The sequence below is a fragment of the Salmo trutta genome, chromosome 40 (assembly GCF_901001165.1).
Source record: "Salmo trutta chromosome 40, fSalTru1.1, whole genome shotgun sequence".
Taxonomy (NCBI): domain Eukaryota; kingdom Metazoa; phylum Chordata; class Actinopteri; order Salmoniformes; family Salmonidae; genus Salmo; species Salmo trutta.
In genome coordinates this window covers 5518055-5538410 of record NC_042996.1, presented here as the reverse complement: position 1 = coordinate 5538410, position 20356 = coordinate 5518055, and the positions used below count along the sequence as shown (strand labels likewise).

Below are 20356 nucleotides of genomic sequence, written 5' to 3'. Positions count from 1 at the left end.
CAAGTGAAATACCCTTATGTTCCAATGAAAACATAATTGGCTGAATGAGTTGAGTCTACCTACCAAACATAAGCTGCATCTAACCTTGAAGGGTCGGTGTGAGGGCAACACGGTCTGCTTATATATGGTCCAAGCTCTAGTCTTAAATTACACCGGCCTCAGACCATAGCAGACCATAGCGGAAACACGGGCCGGCAGTTTTGAGTTTAGACAAAAATTGACCTTCTTTATGGTGGTTGTTAACTGGCGACGTATGCGAAGCTAATGCACAGCAACACAGTGCGGCAGGCACCCCATTAGACAGCACGAGGGAGCCTTAAAACAGCAAACGCACCGCCAAGATTGTGGTCTGCCTTGCAGCATACTGACTCTACCTCACCTTCAAGGCATGTGGAGTTTACTACCTCCTCGGCCCAGGGAACTCCACTTTGTCATTAGAGTGCCGGGTTTATTCGGTTGAGTGCAATTGCACTGGCAGCACTAGCAGACCACTAGCAGAGCACTAGCAGAGCACTAGCAGCACTAGCAGACCACTAGCAGACCACTAGCAGACCACTAGCAGAGCACTAGCAGAGCACTAGCAGAGCACTAGCAGACCACTAGCAGCACTAGCAGACCACTAGCAGAGCACTAGCAGCACTAGCAGAGCACTAGCAGACCACTAGCAGCACTAGCAGAGCACTAGCAGACCACTAGCAGCACTAGCAGAGCACTAGCAGACCACTAGCAGAGCACTAGCAGACCACTAGCAGAGCACTAGCAGACCACTAGCAGAGCACTAGCAGCACTAGCAGACCACTAGCAGAGCACTAGCAGACCACTAGCAGACCACTAGCAGACCACTAGCAGAGCACTAGCAGAGCACTAGCAGACCACTAGCAGAGCACTAGCAGACCACTAGCAGAGCACTAGCAGAGCACTAGCAGAGCACTAGCAGAGGACTAGCAGACCACTAGCAGACCACTAGCAGACCACTAGCAGCACTAGCAGACCACTAGCAGACCACTAGCAGACCACTAGCAGCACTAGCAGACCACTAGCAGACCACTAGCAGAGCACTAGCAGAGCACTAGCAGCACTAGCAAACCACTAGCAGAGCACTAGCAGAGCACTAGCAGACCACTAGCAGAGCACTAGCAGACCACTAGCAGAGCACTAGCAAACCACTAGCAGAGCACTAGCAGAGCACTAGCAGACCACTAGCAGACCACTAGCAGAGCACTAGCAGAGCACTAGCAGACCACTAGCAGACCACTAGCAGACCACTAGCAGCACTAGCAGACCACTAGCAGACCACTAGCAGACCACTAGCAGACCACTAGCAGCACTAGCAGCACTAGCAGACCACTAGCAGACCACTAGCAGAGCACTAGCAGCACTAGTAAACCACTAGCAAACCACTAGCAGAGCACTAGCAGAGCACTAGCAGAGCACTAGCAGACCACTAGCAGAGCACTAGCAGACCACTAGCAAACCACTAGCAGAGCACTAGCAGAGCACTAGCAGACCACTAGCAAACCACTAGCAGAGCACTAGCAGAGCAATAGCAGAGCAATAGCAGAGCACTAGCAGACCACTAGCAGACCACTAGCAGACCACTAGCAGCACTAGCAGACCACTAGCAGCACTAGCAAACCACTAGCAGACCACTAGCAAACCACTAGCAAACCACTAGCAAACCACTAGCGCAGCACTAGCAGACCACTAGCAGACCACTAGCAGAGCACTAGCAGAGCACTAGCAGAGCACTAGCAGCACTAGTAAACCACTAGCAGACCACTAGCAGAGCACTAGCAGAGCACTAGCAGCACTAGTAAACCACTAGCAGACCACTAGCAGACCACTAGCAGCACTAGCAGAGCAATAGCAGACCACTAGCAGACCACTAGCAAACCACTAGCAAACCACTAGCAGACCACTAGCAGACCACTAGCAGACCACTAGCAGAGCAATAGCAGACCACTAGCAGACCACTAGCAGAGCACTAGCAGACCACTAGCAGAGCACTAGCAGACCACTAGCAGAGCACTAGCAGCACTAGCAGAGCACTAGCAGACCACAAGCAGACCACAAGCAGACCACAAGCAGACCACTAGCGCACATGTGTGGTGTGTTTACTGTAAACACTGAGGCTTTACCTCCTTTAAGTTACAACAGTGGCCAAGTAGGCTACTGTGGCTATTTGATCATAATGTAGGCCTATCAGAGTGGTCTACCATCAAAAACAATGGAGAAAATGCATCCCATAACATTTTAACATGGAAATAACTGTTCTATCGTTCAGTCTACAGTAGCAACAAATGTGTGGTGTTAAATTTAGGCCTACATTCCATGAGACTTTTGGAAAAAAACATGCAGGACTTGACCTTAACCTGTTTATCCACTTGTCCTTCAGACAAGGTGACTGAAAATGTGTTGTTTGATGCAAGAAACCACTTAACAAAATAAAATGCATTATTATTCCCATACCATTATTACAGAGAATCAGACAAATGATGCTTTGATCTCAAAACAAGCATATCTACTCCCAACCTCTCATGCTGTAAGCACAGTCCAGTTGAATGTGGACGGCACAGATCCATATATGGTAATGGTCTATTTGCATATACGCCTACTGCAGTTCTGATTGGTTGTGCCGCATCGTAGAATAGAGTGTGGAGTATGGACCTGAGTCGTGCCTGTCAATGCAATAGAATCCTACTCCAATGCGCTCTTCCTACAAGAAAATCTTGTTTTGTTTCAGTATGTTGCATTGAAAGTGGCTAATATTGCATTGATTTGATCACAATTCCCACATTAAAGGGAAATGTTGATAGTATTAACTAAAGGAGAGAACTAGAATGTTGAGTGAAGTTCCATCTCGTGCTCTGCGTGGCAGTCCCAGAGGATTGTTGATGAGGTTTTACCAAGGTTATGTTCAGTTGGGTACGCCATACCAAAACGTTTTGCAATGGAAAATGGAATTCTATGTTGTTATTGGACAAGTTTAGGTAGTGCCTACCCATTTAAAAAAAAAATCTCCCTACTGCAAAAATAGGTTGCAGTGACTGACAGCTCTCACCTGGAGCAGTTCTCACAGTCTAGCGTTCCTCTGAAGGACTTTTCCTCGTTGTCATAGAAGTATTGAGTCTGCTCCGTGATACAGCTCTCCTTGGACATGTCAGGTATTACGTCATCAGTATCCGCTGTGGAACACAGCACGCACACACAAATGCAGCACACACGCACACACGCACGCGCACAACACACACACACACGCACACAAACAAACAAATTGTCAAGGATCCAGCAAGGTATGGGTTATGTACATGTTCTCAAGTTCTGAGAAGACAAATTACTGTTCAGTTGCTCTGGTAGCCAAAACATACCGAAATCCATCTACATTAGAACAATGTTATTTCTCAATTAATATTCCTGGCATAGCTCATCATTGCTTGATGAATAACTTGCCCTGCTCTGAGAATTCCGTCATTGCTTTCATAACAACAGCGTCAATACTTTTTATTAAGGGCCCGTCATGCTAAATAGAAAAGGGCATTTTATTACAATGTCATTTTTAATGAGATCATACTTAACCTCATTTTAAAAAATGTTTTAGAAGAGTCGGAAATCTCACCTGCGTGCAAGAAATTAGGGAATGCTATGCTAACCAACAACTGCTGTAGTATCGACCTGTAGGGAATCAAAGTACACAAATGATTACCTCTTGACAGGACATCCAACAAATCTTCTGTCCGTGACAGGATAAATACTCACATACTGTATAATCACAACCCACATTTCTTACAGATTTTCATTCAGATGGCGAGTTTATTGGCTTTTAGCGAAGGAACCACAAATGTCATAATCAAAAAGCCTTTGTGTGGAAAAATATGACAATGTGTTAGCCTCCCTGTAAACAAATCTAATTTTATTGGACATATTGTAAGACACAGCTAATGAAATCAGGACAGAAGGCGAGCTAGTGTAAACAAAGTGCTCTGGGACCTGTAGAATGCTTACACAGATGGCTCACAGACTGCCTCTGTATCTTTACATCTGCACTGGGAACAGTGTTAAAGAACGAAGAGTTGGGTCTCACCAGGCTGCTGCTGATGCTAACCATCCAACGTTCAAAATGTCTGCTATGGTGGGCTGCAAGGGAGAAAAAGGTTGGCTATTACAAAACACATTACAAAACATATTTTCACATGGTGAAGCCCAAGCGTAACTTCAGGTAATCGAAACAACTCCCAATAACTAAACATTCCATGTAAAACAGCACATTTTAAACTTGGGCTTAAAACTTTTCTAAACATCCTGATTGTGCTGGCAGAGCGAGTCTCGAGCCGAGGCATTTGCCAAGTGCGCGGACACCGACTCAGACAAGCCAGACAAGATTTTGGAAGGGAATTAGCACAGAGCCCACCACAACAGATGCTAGTGTAAATCTACAAAGTGAAAAGGAACAACAAGTAGGTTCCTGTTTGACTGAAAGAACAGCCATGTTGTTTTGATTATGATTAGCATGCAATGCTCTGGTCTGGTGACTCAGGCCTGTGTCCTTTCTTTCCAGGTTTCCTATCAAAAGCTTTTATCTACATCTTTGATCTAAATTTGTAGTCAAAATCTATTTGTGAGTAACGATGAAAATGTAGATCAAAGTCTACAAAGATTCTGTATGTTAATTGATACAAACGTATGCTAAAAATCTAGAACCAACATTGTCCTAAATAATTCTGTAAATGACTTTAAATTAAAGTGATAGATCACTCCAAAAGTGTGTCAGAAGACTACAGACCACAAAAGTTGGTTGTGTAGATCCAGCTTTAGATGTTCTATCTTAATTTGATCAATATTTTGTTGCAGAGAATTTTCCATTGCAGTAGGAAATTAGGTAGGTTTAAAAAGGCTTCTAAAGTTTGTAATTTCTACTTTAACATTTCAGACTTGATTTGCCCTAACGAAAAATGTATCAACTACTACAAAAATGTCCATTAATTTTAATCCACATTTCCTGTTGCTGCAGGATTAGCAAATAAACTCTCCTTCCAGACTTACATTAAGCATCTCCAATCCAAAATTAAATCTAGAATTGGCTTCCTATTTCGCAACAAAGCCTCCTTCACTCATGCTGCCAAACATACCCTCGTAAAACTGACCATCTTACCGATCCTCGACTTCGGTGATGTAATTTACAAAATAGCCTCCAAACACTCTACTCAACAAATTGGATGCAGTCTATCACAGTGCAATCCGTTTTGTCACCAAAGTCCCATATACTACCCACCACTGCGACCTGTACGCTCTCGTTGGCTGGCCCTCGCGTCATACTCGTCATCAAACCTACTGGCTCCAGGTCATCTACAAGTCTCTGCTAGGTAAAGCTCCGCCTTATGTCAGCTCACTGGTCACCATAGCAGCACCCACCTGTAGCACGCGCTCCAGCAGGTATATCGCTCTGGTCACCCCCAAAGCCAATTATTCTTTTGGCCGCCTTTCCTTCCAGTTCTCTGCTGCCAATGACTGGAACGAACTGCAAAAATCACTGAAGCTGGAGACTCATATCTCCCTCACTAGCTTTAAGCACCAGCTGTCAGAGCAGCTCACAGATCACTGCACCTGTACATAGCCCATCTGTAAATAGCCCATCCAACTACCTCATCCCCATACTGTATTTATTTATTTATCTTGCTCCTTTGCACCCTAGTATCTCTACTTGCACATCTACTATTACAGTGTTTAATTGCTATATTGTAATTACTTCGCCACCATGGCCTATTTATTGCCTTACCTCCCTTATCCTACCTCATTTGCACATACTGTATATAGACTTTTCTACTGTATTACTGACTGTATGTTTGTTTATTCCATGTGTAACTCTGTTGTTGTATGTGTCGAACTGCTTTGCTTTACCTTGGCCAGGTCGCAGTTGCAAATGAGAACTTGTTCTCAACTAGCCTACCTGGTTAAATAAAGGTGAAATATATATATATATATTTTTTTTCCTGCTGCAAGAAACTGACCAAATTAAGATAGTACATGTGTATGTACCTTAAATTAGATTGCCTCAAACGAATGGGAAAGACGTGCACAAATAGCCAGATCTACAAAACAAATGGCTTTAAACATGGACTTATCACCTCATCAAATAGCCAGACGTACACAACAAATAGCTTGAGACATGGACTTATCACCTTATCAAATAGCCAGATGTACACGACAAATAACTAGATCTACACAACAAATAGCTTGAGACATGGACTTATCACCTTATCAAATAGTCTGATCTACACAACAAATAGCTTGAGACATGGACTTATCACCTTATCAAATAGTCTGATCTACACAACAAATAGCTTGAGACATGGACTTATCACCTTATCAAATAGTCTGATCTACACAACAAATGGCTTGAGACATATCACCTTGATCTTAGACTACGTTTGACATCTAAAAACATCTGACTAGTTTTGATTTTAGAGTGAACCATCACTTTAAACTATAAATCTATGGCTTGTTATTGAAAATGTTCACTACCCCTTTAAGATCCCATATTACAACAGCTTCAAAATAGTCTTAGAGCTACCTAACACTCAGTCCACTCCAAGTGTTACCCAAAGACATTACTCTGACTAATCCATTATTTTCAGGAGGCCTTTAACTGCTCAAACGGCTCTTACTCGTTACCCCGCATTTCCCCTGGTGTCCGTCTAATCTGTATTTATGGTTATTTATGGTCCTCTGGTGACGGTGTGTGTGTATATGTGTGTGTGTGTCTCTGGCTTATGTAACTCACCACGTAGACTGAGCGCAGGCCCGCCGCGGACCCCTTGCTCTCCCTCTTGGGGTCGCAGACCGACTGGTAGTCGTACGTCTTGTTGAGTGTGAACAGAGACATGTTGACCAGGTTGACCATGAGGATAGGGTCGATCATCCCGAAGAACTGGCCGATCTGTAGGGGGGGAGGAAGGAGATGTGCAAGCGCATTGCACATGTAAGTGCCCATGGACGCAGAACAGACACTTATACACATGAACACACACAGATTGACGCAGATACCTTGGACGTACACACACACAACACACATCTGCGACCACCTGTGAGTTCCCAGTGCCCATATAAACATTTATAATAACATTTATGAAAATAAATACAAATAAAACAGATAGGTTCAGTGAAATGTGTTGTTCTAAAGGGTCGGCCATAGTAGTATGGTGCCCCTGGATAAATGAGGGTTAAGTGCCTTGCTCAAGGGTACATCAACAGGTTTTCACCTTATTGGTTCAGGTATTTGAACCTGTCACCTTTCGGTTACTGGCCCAAAGCTCTAACCACTAGGCTACCTGCCACTCTTTATAATTGACGGATATACACTGAGTGTACAAAACATTAAGAGCAACTTCCTAATATTGAATTGCACCTCCTTTTGCCCTCAGAACAGCCTCAATTCGTCGGGGCATGGACTATAAGGTGCCGAATGCATTCCACAGGGTTGCTGGCCCATGTTGACGCCAATGCTTCCCACAGTTGTGTCAAGTGGGCTGGATGTCCTTTGGGTGTTGGACCATCATTGTTGATACACACGGGACACTCAAATCGGTGCGTCTGGCACCTACTACCATACCCCATTCAAAGCCACTTAAATATTTTGACTTGCCCATTCACCCTCTGAATGGCACACATTTAACATGTCTCCTCCCCTTCATCTACACTGATTGAAGTGGATTTAACAGGTGACATCAATAAGGGATCTTAGCTTTCACCTGGATTCACCTGGTCAGTCTATGTCATGGAAAGAGCAGGTGTTCCTAATGTTTTGTACACTCAGAGTATAACCCAGGTGATTTGAGTAAAAATCCTGTCCAGGACTGACCAGTCCAGAAATGACCCACTCTGATAGGCTAGTGTAGCTCACCATTTCAAAAAGGATTTCCTTAGCATTTTTTTTTTGAGGAGATAAAAACCCAAATGCTTTAATCTTGGTGAAGTCATCTCAGCTCTCATGAGCACTCGGACACAAAAACACATTTTTAAAATCCTCACACATGAATGTGCTCTCACACACACTCCCGCACATGTACTCCCACGCACGCACACAATCACACACAGTCAGTAAATCCCACCTGGCTCACCCAGCTGATATGTAGCAGTGGGATTCAGTTTAATCAAATTAACACAGTATACCAGGAAGCCTAAATGAACATGGCGGAAGTGGTCACGGCACGTCTAGACATCCCTTCGGTGTGTGTGTGTGTGTGTGCGTGTGTATGTATGTGCGTACGTCAGAGCAAGTGTACGTGATAGTGTGTGTGTATGTGTATATGCGAGAACAAAAAAAACGCCCTCCTCTTCCGCTATTCAAGGTCGCGGTCAACGACCCCAAAATCACACCGGTCCCCTCATTTTGGACCCTGCAACCCCAAGATTCTGAGAAAGAGTTGGTTATGGCTCACCACGTCTGTCATAAGGAAATATAAATCAATGCTTCTATAAAAACCTGTCTCCCCTTTCCCTGTGGAATAACACAAATAATGAATTAACAGTCACAGATCTGTCGGCTGGGACCCGCCAGGACCCCCTGGAGAGGGAGAGCCGTACCTCCTGTAGGAAACATGATTTAGGGTCGAGCGGCCTTCTCCAAACAAGGAACCCTAGTTTTTTAGTGCTCCTGCCAAACATCTGAAGGGGACTGATTTATCCAGCACACACCCTGATTGGGGCCTGCAGCCTGGGCAGCATGAAAAACATTTATTCAAGTGGTAGGGTGAGGGGCCCACACTGGGTGTAGTGTGTGTGTGTGTGTGTGTGTGTGTGTGTGTGTGTGTGTGTGTGTGTGTGTGGGGGGGGGGGGGGGGTATGGTGAAGTTAGGTTCAGATAGGGTTTGAGTGGGTTGAAGTGCACATGGGTTAGGTTGTATAAGGTTGGGACATGTTGGGTAAACTTAGTCAGGATCAGGTTGATTTGAGTTGGGTCAGTGTTGACTATGGGTTGAGTAGGGCTGAAAAAGGTAATATCAATAAGAGTTGGATGAGAGTGACTCACCTGACCGATGTATTCATCCCGATTGGCCATGACTAGGAATCCCCCATCATCCAGGATGACACAGTCCACATGCTGGAATCATATAGACATAACGGGATAAACCATCATCATATAGAGGGAGGTAGAATTGGGTAATTCTCAATCATTATTTGCATGCTCAAGTCATCTCAATTTAATAGTTGTATTTGTCTTAAAACTCTATCCCCAATCAAATAATTGTATTTAATATAATTGTATAATCAATCAAATTATCTTACCTCATCATTCCTCTGACAACCACAGATCTCGTCCTTACACTGTAGGAGACAGGAAACGTTTTTAATTTCAGACACAAAGAGTTCATTAAGAGTCATTATAAAATAATGTTAATCTACTTACGTTCATCTTCAGAGTAGCATTGATGAAGTTGGTCATCCAGGTACTGATGTCAAGTTTCACTCCCACAACTGCAATTAACCAACACAACCAGCTCAACATTACAGTTCCACTATGGTCTGAACTAAACAACCACCACAACATTACAGTTCCACTATAGTCTGAACTAAACAACCACCACAACATTACAGTTCCATTATGGTGTGAACTAAACAACCACCACAACATTACAGTTCCATTATGGTGTGAACTAAACAACCACCACAACATTACAGTTCCACTATGGTCTGAACTAAACAACCACCACAACATTACAGTTCCACTATAGTCTGAACTAAACAACCACCACAACATTACAGTTCCACTATGGTGTGAACTAAACAACCACCACAATATTACAGTTCCATTATGGTCTGAACTAAACAACCACCACAACATTACAGTTCCATTATGGTCTGAACTAAACAACCACCACAACATTACAGTTCCATTATGGTCTGAACTAAACAACCACCACAACATTACAGTTCCATTATGGTCTGAACTAAACAACCACCACAACATTACAGTTCCACTATGGTCTGAACTAAACAACCACCACAACATTACAGTTCCATTATGGTGTGAACTAAACAACCACCACAACATTACAGTTCCATTATGGTGTGAACTAAACAACCACCACAACATTACAGTTCCATTATGGTCTGAACTAAACAACCACCACAACATTACAGTTCCATTAAGGTGTGAACTAAACAACCACCACAACATTACAGTTCCATCATGGTGTGAACTAAACAACCACCACAACATTACAGTTCCATTATGGTCTGAACTAAACAACCACCACAACATTACAGTTCCACTATAGTCTGAACTAAACAACCACCACAACATTACAGTTCCATTATGGTCTGAACTAAACAACCACCACAACATTACAGTTCCACTATAGTCTGAACTAAACAACCACCACAACATTACAGTTCCATTATGGTGTGAACTAAACAACCAGCTCAACATTACAGTTCCACTATGGTCTGAACTAAACAACCACCACAACATTACAGTTCCATTATGGTGTGAACTAAACAACCAGCTCAACATTACAGTTCCATTATGGTCTGAACTAAACAACCACCACAACATTACAGTTCCATTATGGTCTGAACTAAACAACCACCACAACATTACAGTTCCATTATTGTGTGAACTAAACAACCACCACAACATTACAGTTCCACTATGGTCTGAACTAAACAAGCACCACAACATTACAGTTCCATTATGGTCTGAACTAAACAACCACCACAACATTACAGTTCCATTATGGTGTGAACTAAATAACCACCACAACATTACAGTTCCAATATGGTCTGAACTAAACAACCACCACAACATTACAGTTCCATTATGGTCTGAACTAAACAACCACCACAACATTACAGTTCCATTATGGTCTGAACTAAACAACCACCACAACATTACAGTTCCATTATGGTGTGAACTAAACAACCACCACAACATTACAGTTCCATTATGGTGTGAACTAAATAACCACCACAACATTACAGTTCCATTATGGTCTGAACTAAACAACCACCACAACATTACAGTTCCATTATGGTGTGAACTAAACAACCACCACAACATTACAGTTCCATTATGGTGTGAACTAAACAACCAGCTCAACATTACAGTTCCATTAGGGTCTGAACTAAACAACCAGCTCAACATTACAGTTCCATTATGGTGTGAACTAAACAACCACCACAACATTACAGTTCCATTAGGGTCTGAACTAAACAACCACCACAACATTACAGTTCCACTATAGTCTGAACTAAACAACCACCACAACATTACAGTTCCACTATAGTCTGAACTAAACAACCACCACAACATTACAGTTCCACTATGGTCTGAACTAAACAACCACCACAACATTACAGTTCCATTATGGTCTGAACTAAACAACCACCACAACATTACAGTTCCATTATGGTGTGAACTAAACAACCACCACAACCTTTTATGCTCTGGACAGAAACAAGTCACTGAAGGGGGACTACATGGACATTATTTTGATGGTTTCCACTGCAAATGTTTTTTTTTAAATGTATGGTTGCGTACCCAATTAAACATGACCCTGGTGTGTAGAGTCCTTACCTGCTGGTTTGAGTCTGACTCCATCAATGTCCAGGTTCACTGCTCTGCTCACCAGGACTGAGTCCTCAGTCACTGAGACAAGAGAGGGAACAGAAGGGGTCAGTTAGGACAGACAGACAGACAGACAGACAGACAGACAGACTCCATTGACTTACTGTTGGTGTCCTCCTGGTAGGGTGTTGGTGTGAAGATGTAGATGTCATTGTCCAGACTCCTCTTATACAAGCTTGACTCATACGTCTCTGGGTCCTCTGTCCAGTCTAGTCCAGCACTGAAAAACACACATACTCAGCTGTATCAACATTAATACTACAGATTTATCAAGTGAGCAAACATTCCTACAGAACATATAGTGAGGGGAAAAAGTATATGATCCCCTGCTGATTTTGTACGTTTGCCCACTGACAAAGAAATGATCAGTCTATAATTTTAATGGTAGGTTTATTTGAACAGTGAGAGACAGAATAACAAGGAAAAAATCCAGAAAAACGCATGTCAAAAATGTTATAAATTGATTTGCATTTTAATGAGGGAAATAAGTATTTGACCCCCTCTCAATCAGAAAGATTTCTGGATCCCAATTGTAGGTCTACAATCTTGTCCCTGACATCCTCGGAGCACTCTCTTTAGAGTCTGCTCCTAATCTCAGTTTGTTACCTGTATAAAAGACACCTGTCCACAGAAGCAATCAATCAATCAGATTCAAGACTCTCCACCATGGCCAAGACCAAAGAGCTCTCCAAGGATGTCAGGGACAAGATTGTAGACTTACACAAGGCTGGAATGGGCTACAAGACCATCGCCAAGCAGCTTGGTGAGAAGGTGACAACAGTTGGTGCAATTATTCGCAAATGGAAGAAACACAAAAGAACTGTCAATCTCGCTCGGCCTGGGGCTTCATGCAAGATCTCACCTCGTGGAGTTGCAATGATCATGAGAACGGTGAGGAATCCGCCCAGAACTACACAGGAGGATCTTGTCAATGATCTCAAGGCAGCTGGGACCATAGTCACCAAGAAAACAATTGGTAACACACTACGCCGTGAAGGACTGAAATCCTGCAGCGCCCGCAAGGCCCCCCTGCTCAAGAAAGCACACATACATGCCCATCTGAAGTTTGCCAATGAACATCTGAATGATTCAGAGGACAACTGGGTGAAAGTGTTGTGGTCAGATGAGACCAAAATTTAGCTTTTTGGCATCAACTCAACTCGCCGTGTTTGGAGGAGGAGGAATGCTGCCTTTGACCCCAAGAACACCATCCCCACCGTCAAACATGGAAGTGGAAACATTATGCTTTGGGGGTGTTTTTCTGCTAAGGGGACAGGACAACTTCACCGCATCAGTGCGACGATGGACGGGGCCATGTACCGTCAAATCTTGGGTGAGAACCTCCTTCCCTCAGCCAGGGCATTGAAAATGGGCCGTGGATGGGTATTCCAGCATGACAATGACCCAAAACACACGGCCAAGGCAACAAAGGAGTGGCTCAAGAAGAAGCACATTAAGGTCCTGGAGTGGCCTAGCCAGTCTCCAGACCTTAATCCCATAGAAAATCTGTGGAGGGAGCTGAAGGTTCGAGTTGCCAAACGTCAGCCTCGAAACCTTAATGACTTGGAGAAGATCTGCAAGGAGGAGTGGGACAAAATCCCTCCTGAGATGTGTGCAAACCTGGTGGCCAATAACAAGAAACGTCTGACCTCTGTGATTGCCAACACGGGTTTTGCCACCAAGTACTAAGTCATGTTTTGCAGAGGGGTCAAATACTTATTTCCCTCATTAAAATGCAAATCAATTTATAACATTTTTGACATGGGTTTTCTGGATTTTTTTCTTGTTATTCTGTCTCTCACTGTACAAATACACCTACCATTAAAATTATAGACTGATCATTTCTTTGTCAGTGGGCAAACGTACAAAATCAGCAGGGGATCAAATACTTTTTTCCCTCACTGTAACATACTGAATGTAAATTTCGGATCAAGTTGAACTGCTCTACATTAAGCTTTATAGGTAGTTATCATCATTAGAACAACAGAGAGAGAGAGAGAGAGCTGAGAGAGAGAGCTGAGAGAGAGAGCAGAGAGGGACGAGAGAGAGGTGAGAGAGAGAGAGCGGCGAGAGAGAGAGAGGCGAGAGAGAGAGAGGCGAGAGAGAGAGACAGAAAGGAAGAGAGCTGAGAGAGAGAGAGAGCGAGTGAGCGAGCAAGAGCGCGAGAGAGAGTGAGAGAGTGAGAGAGTGAGAGAGAGAGAGAGAGAGAGAGAGAGAGAGAGAGAGAGAGAGATGAAACATGACATATCAACTTGAGGAATACCTTTTGGGATAAATGCGAGTGATTCCTCCATCAGTGGCCACAAACCTGGCCAGGACTCCATTTCTGAAAGGAATAGGAAAATTCAATGACAAAAGTATCCAGTCCTTCAACACAAAAATGTATGTTTAAATCATGCAAGCTGACAATGTGGATCTGTTTTTCCTTGTTTGTGTTCATAGCTAGGTGGAATAAACTTTCACAAACCACAACCTTTTAGTTAAATCTACTTGATTAAAACAAGAATGATGCTTTTGTGTGCGGATTGTGTGCTTTCGTGCACATAGTTTGCTTGACTCACGGCATCTGATCTCTCCACTGCTTGACGAGGTCTGACGTGATCCCAGCGTCCAGTAACAATCTGTTCACCAGATCCACGTTGCCTGAAAGACAAGGAACCAACATCACTTGGGCTTGATTTAATAATAACAGAAGGCTGAAACCTGCCTGCTAAGTGATCAGTGTCTGATCTTTGTCGGTATAGAGGATTTTCCTTCTTTTTCAATTCAATTTAGCTTTATTCTTTGACCTTCAGACAGTGGCCACGAAACTGAGTCATCTTAATAAGAGCAGTGTGTTTGGTCTGCAGGTTGGAATTTATTGTCATGAATCTTGACCCGGAGGCATCTCTGCAGAGTGGTCACTAGCTGTCACAGTCACAAAGTCATCAAATCCGTTAAACCTAACCCTAACCACACTGCTAACCTTAATTCCTAATCCTAACCTTAAATTTAAAAACGCACACATTTTGACTTTGCAGCTAGCACAGCTAGTGGATATTGCTCAGTTCTGCCTTCAGGGCAAGACTCATGACAATAAACGTCAACCTGCCTTCGGTTTTTGAGACGCTGACCAAGAGGCCTACTGTGAGTCAGAGAGCCACGGACACAAGCTGTGACTCAATCTATATAACAGTAGGAGGGGGATGGAGGGAAGAAAGAGGAAGGGACAGAGAGATAGAGAGTAATGTGGGAGGAGTTGTAAGAGAGGGGGAGACCAAGAGAAAGAGAGAGAGAGAGAGCGAGGGAGGTAAAGATGAGAGGTAGAAAGAGATGGTGACAGAGAGTAATGTGAGAGAGAGAGAAAGAAAGAGAGGGATAAAATAAAGAGATGGATCAGACGATGTATCAGATGATGGATAGAAAGAGTAGAATGGGAAAACACATTCCCATCTTGTTTTCCAAGTTGTGTGTGAGGTCATGCACTCCAATGCTGTTATCCAGTGCTGTCATGATAGCAGAACAAGCACAGTCTCTGAATGTTCTGTAATGTGAGCCTGAAATGTGAGCAACCATATTATTATGAGGTAAAGTCCTTAACTAGTACTTAATAAAGAAGTGCACTTGGAGTGTGTTTGGGGGAATGTACCAAGTCATTTCAGAGACGTCCGACATGACCAATACAACACAAACGCACGCAACTGAACACAGACTAGTACGCGATCAAAGGGGGACCGTTTTTTCTGTCGCGAGCCGCACTTTGAACCCGTTGCCTTCGCTGCTCCAGCCCATTAACGTTGAGACTCGGTAACCCTCCATTTACAACACACCACACACACATCAGAGAAAACAGCTGGTGTAACACTTTCCCCCCCTCCGTTCCCTCCACCTGCCCCAGTGGTTTTCATTAGGGGCCTCTGATTGAAGGCAGGCCAGGAATTCTAATGTACTTCACCGCCACTGCAGTGGCTTAAATACGTAAAGCATGTAATGTCCCACTCCCCACCCATGCCAAACATCCCACAAGGTCTGTATACACAGCAGTCTATAGTCCTGCAGAGAACACCCATCAATCTCCCAAGCAGAAATGGACAAATAAGGGAACTAATATCCTAATTACGGGAACTAATATCCCAATTGGGGGACTTGGTTAAAAAAATGTACTATAAGGTTATTTCCAATTGATTGTTTCAAGAGACTTTTTCAAACCTAAAAATCTGACTAGACCAGACATGAAGCTTATATAAACGTTACTTTTGAGAGACATCGCTGCATTTCTAGGACAAACTTGAAAGAGAAAAAAGGACTCAGTATCTTTCCAATTGAGATGGCGGAGTACTACTTTTCAAACCAACACATCAGACCAATAAACATGAGCTTTGAGTGACATTGCTACATTTCTAGGAAACACTTGAGAGGGAAAAGAAAGGAATGAGGCGAGTAATTAACGTCTACTAGTATATCAGAGAGTGATGTACTGCTAACGCATTGGTCAAATGTCGGAGACTCAGTCTCCATCGGTCTGAAAGCTCCGGCGCACAGGCCTGATTTGGCCCTTTTTATTGCTCCGCTCGCACTCTCACCTCGACGGGGTTCTGGTCTTTCTCACAAACACACAGTAATTGGACCAGTAGGTGGGGTATGCGGGGGTATATAACTTGGTGGAGTGTGTGTGTGTTTGTGTGTGTGTGTGTTGTGGCAAAGCCGAGGCATCTAACACATGTGTCCTGAGGTGTATGATGGTCAGACTTTTAGAGTTAGGATCAAACAGGCCAACACAAGGAGGGAGGGGTTCTACAGACGGAGAGACCTGACTGTCTTTCTTCTGTATACAGTATACTGCATAGCACCTAGCAGTCACTCCAGACATCTAGACCTATGGTTCACTATAGACACCCCAGGGAAGAGGTTCAGTTGGCCCTCCTATGAAGACATCAATACTGTCCAAGACCCATGCTGTTCTAGTGCCCACTGAACAACGGTCTAACAACCAAAATGTTTCACGTAACTTGTTGAGCCTAAATTATCATTATTAAAGGATCATCATAAAATGTATTCCAGAGTGCTTCATTACGTGTAATGTATATGTTAAAAAATAATCATGTAAAAATGTAATTGATGTCTCAATCTATCCACCACCAGTTCTGAGCAGTGAGTGTTAACCCATGGATGGTGGTTGGTTAGTGGCTGGAAGAGGGAACACAGGAAAGGTTTTAATTGTCCCTGGTGTTAGCCACTCTTTGTTGGAAGTGAGAAACCATGGGAAGGTGTCTGGTTGTCCCTGGTCTTAGCTACTCTTTGTTGGAAGGGAGAAACCCAGGGAAGGTGTCTGGTTGTCCCTGGTATTAGCTACTCTTCGTTGGAAGGGATAAACCCAGGTAAGGTGTTTGGTTGTCCCTGGCCTGGTCTTAGCTACTCACACAGTGGGTTGTTGGGAGTCTTCCTGTCGATGTACTCGTTGAAGTCCATCAGGAACTCTGTGTTGTTTTTAGACGGCTTCAGATCCTTACAGTACTCCCTATGGGATGAAGAAAAAAAACGAACTCAAATCCTATACATTTATATGTACAGGTAACTGCCAAAATATAGGAAACACCAACATAAAGTGTCTTAATAGGGCATTGGGTCACCACGAGCCAGAACAGCTTCAATGAGCCTTGGCATAGATTCTACAAGTGTCTGGAACTCTATTGGAGGGATGCGACACTATTCTTCCATGAGAAATTCCATAATTTGGTGTTTTGTTGATGGTGGAAAAAGCTGTCTCAGGCACTGCTCCAGAATCTCCCATAAGTGATAACCAACACAAAAACATCCTGTGGCGTTCTGCATTAGCATCGAACAGCCCCCGTGATATGCAACTTTTCAGGGAAGTTAGAAACCAATATACTCAGGCAGTTAGAAAAGCCAAGGCTAGCTTTTTCAAGCAGAAATTTGCTTCCTGCAACACAAACTCAAAAAAGTTCTGGGACACTGTAAAGTTCATGGAGAATAAGAACACCTCCTCCCAGCTACCCACTGCACTGAGGATAGGAAACTCTGTCACCTCAGATACATCCACTATAATTGAGAACTTCAATAAGCATTTTTCTACGGCTGGCCATGCTTTCCACCTGGCTACCCCTACCGCGGTCAACAGCACTGCACCCCCCACAGCTACTCACCCAAGCCTTCCCCATTTCTCCTTCTCCCAAATCCAGTCAGCTGATGTTCTGAAAGAGCTGCAAAATCTGGACCCCTACAAATCAGCCGGGCTAGACAATCTGGACCCTTTCTTTCTAAAATGATCTGCCGAAATTGTTGCAACCCCCATTACTAGCCTGTTCAACCTCTCTTTCGTGTCGTCTGAGATTCCAAAAGATTGGAAAGCAGCTGCTGTCATCCCCCTCTTCAAAGGAGGGGACACTCTTGACCCAAACTGCTACAGACCTATATCTATCCTACCCTGCCTTTCTAAGGTCTTCGAAAGCCAAGTCAACAAACAGATTACCGACCATTTCGAATCCCACCGCACCTTCTCCGCTATGCAATCTGGTTTCAGAGCTGGTCATGGGTGCACCTCAGCCACGCTCAAGGTCCTAAACGATATCGTAACCGCCATCAATAAGAAACAATACTGTGCTGCCATATTCATTGACCTGGCCAAGGCTTTCGACTCTGTCAATCACCACATCCTCATCGGCAGACTCAATAGCCTTGGTTTCTCAAATGATTGCCTCGCCTGGTTCACCAACTACTTCTCTGATAGAGTTTAATGTGTCAAATCAGATGGCCTGTTGTCCGGGCCTCTGGTAGTCTTTATGGGGGTGCCACAGGGTTCAATTCTTGTGCCAACTCTTTTCTCTGTATACATCAATGATGTCGCTCTTGCTGCTGGTGAGTCTCTGATCCACCTCTACGCAGACGACACCATTCTGTATACTTCTGGCCCTTCTTTGGACACTGTGTTAACAACCCTCCAGACAAGCTTCAATGCCATACAACTCTCCTTCCGTGGCCTCCAACTGCTCTTAAATACTAGTAAAACTAAATGCATGCTCTTCAACCGATCGCTGCCCGTACCTGCCCGCCCGTCCAGCATTACTACTCTGGACGGTTCTTACTTAGAATATGTGGACAACTACAAATACCTAGGTGTCTGGTTAGACTGTAAACTCTCCTTCCAGACTCACATCAAACATCTTCAATCCAAAGTTAAATCTAGAATTGGCTTCCTATTTCGCAACAAAGCATCCTGCCAAACATACCCTCGTAAAACTGACCATCCTACCGATCCTCGACTTCGGCGATGTCATTTACAAAATAGCCTCCAATACCCTACTCAATAAACTGGATGCAGTCTATCACAGTGCCATCCGTTTTGTCACCAAAGCCCCATATACTACCCACCACTGCGACCTGTAGGCTCTCGTTGGCTGGCCCTCACTTCATACTCGTCGCCAAACCCACTGGCTCCAGGTCATCTACAGGACCCTGCTAGGTAAAGTCCCCCCTTATCTCAGCTCACTGGTCACCATAGCAGCACCCACCTGTAGCACGCACTCCAGCAGGTATATCTCTCTGGTCACCCCCAAAGCCAATTCCTCCTTTGGCCGTCTCTCCTTCCAGTTCTCTGCTGCCAATGACTGGACCGAACTACAAAAATCTCTGAAACTGGAAACACTTATCTCCCTCACTAGCTTTAAGTACCAGCTGTCAGAGCAGCTCACAGATCACTGCACCTGTACATAGCCCATCTATAATTTAGCCCAAACAACTACCTCTGTATTTATTTATTTTGCTCCTTTGCACCCCATTATTTATATTTCTACTTTGCACTGTTTTCCACTACAAATCTACCATTCCAGTGTTTTACTTGCTATATTGTATTTACTTTGCCACCATGGCCTTTTTTGCCTTTATCTCCCTTATCTCACCTCATTTGCTCACATTGTATATAGACTTATTTTTCTACTGTATTATTGACTGTATGTTTGTTTTACTCCATGTGTAACTCTATGTTGTTGTATGTGTCGAACTGCTTTGCTTTATCTTGGCCAGGTCACAATTGTAAATGAGAACTTGTTCGCAACTTGCCTACCTGGTTAAATAAAGGTGAAATAAAAAAATAAAAAAATAAAGTGTTATGTTGAGATCTGGTGACTGAGACAGCAATGGAATATGGTTTTCATGCTCAACAAACAATTCAGTGACCACTCGTACCCTGTGGATGGGGACATTGTCATTCTATGGGGGCATAGCCATGGTAGCCAAAATAACGGCCTGCCCAGCATTTTTTATACATGACCCTAAGCATGATGGGATGCTAATTAACTCAGGAACCACACCTGTGTGAAAGAACCTGCTTTAAATATACTTTGTTATCCCTCATTTACTCAGGCGTTTCCATTATTTTGTCAGTTACCTGTATATAAACCTTTCTAAAAAATAACAGTCAATCTTCTTACCTTGGTGCAATGAGAGTGTATCCATACTCCTCAAACTTGTCTTCCTGCAGGCTTTCAGAGACTGTAGAAGAGCAGAAAGCTGTGAGTCCTACAAACATCTCTCTGTGCTATTCATATACACAGACCTTGGAACCGGAAGAAGCGTATCACACATAACTCATGGCAAGTTAACATGATGACCATTGATTGATACAGATGCTGATGAGATTCATGGCTGATGGATCAAATGACTTCTGTTGACTGTAATAGTAGACTGTCAACTGATGGGCCATGGTGATTCAGACATCATGAAGACAATCCCCAGTCC

At 43.7% G+C, this 20356-nt stretch overlaps 1 protein-coding gene across 3 annotated transcripts in view; it reads right to left on the bottom strand.

The window, feature by feature from the left end:
- Window positions 1-20356, bottom strand: part of LOC115180504 (voltage-dependent calcium channel subunit alpha-2/delta-1) — a 184577-nt gene that overhangs the window by 7917 nt on the left and 156304 nt on the right. For all 3 annotated transcript variants that reach the window (XM_029742646.1, XM_029742647.1, XM_029742649.1), the window contains 13 exons: window positions 20050-20110; window positions 17023-17120; window positions 14185-14266; window positions 13887-13949; window positions 11728-11843; window positions 11573-11644; window positions 9404-9471; window positions 9283-9321; window positions 9026-9097; window positions 6779-6934; window positions 4082-4134; window positions 3617-3672; window positions 3062-3185 (listed from right to left, as the gene is read on the bottom strand). In XM_029742646.1, the coding sequence (XP_029598506.1) occupies window positions 3062-3185; window positions 3617-3672; window positions 4082-4134; window positions 6779-6934; window positions 9026-9097; window positions 9283-9321; window positions 9404-9471; window positions 11573-11644; window positions 11728-11843; window positions 13887-13949; window positions 14185-14266; window positions 17023-17120; window positions 20050-20110 (1060 nt within the window). The remainder of the gene's footprint in view (window positions 1-3061; window positions 3186-3616; window positions 3673-4081; window positions 4135-6778; window positions 6935-9025; window positions 9098-9282; window positions 9322-9403; window positions 9472-11572; window positions 11645-11727; window positions 11844-13886; window positions 13950-14184; window positions 14267-17022; window positions 17121-20049; window positions 20111-20356) is intronic.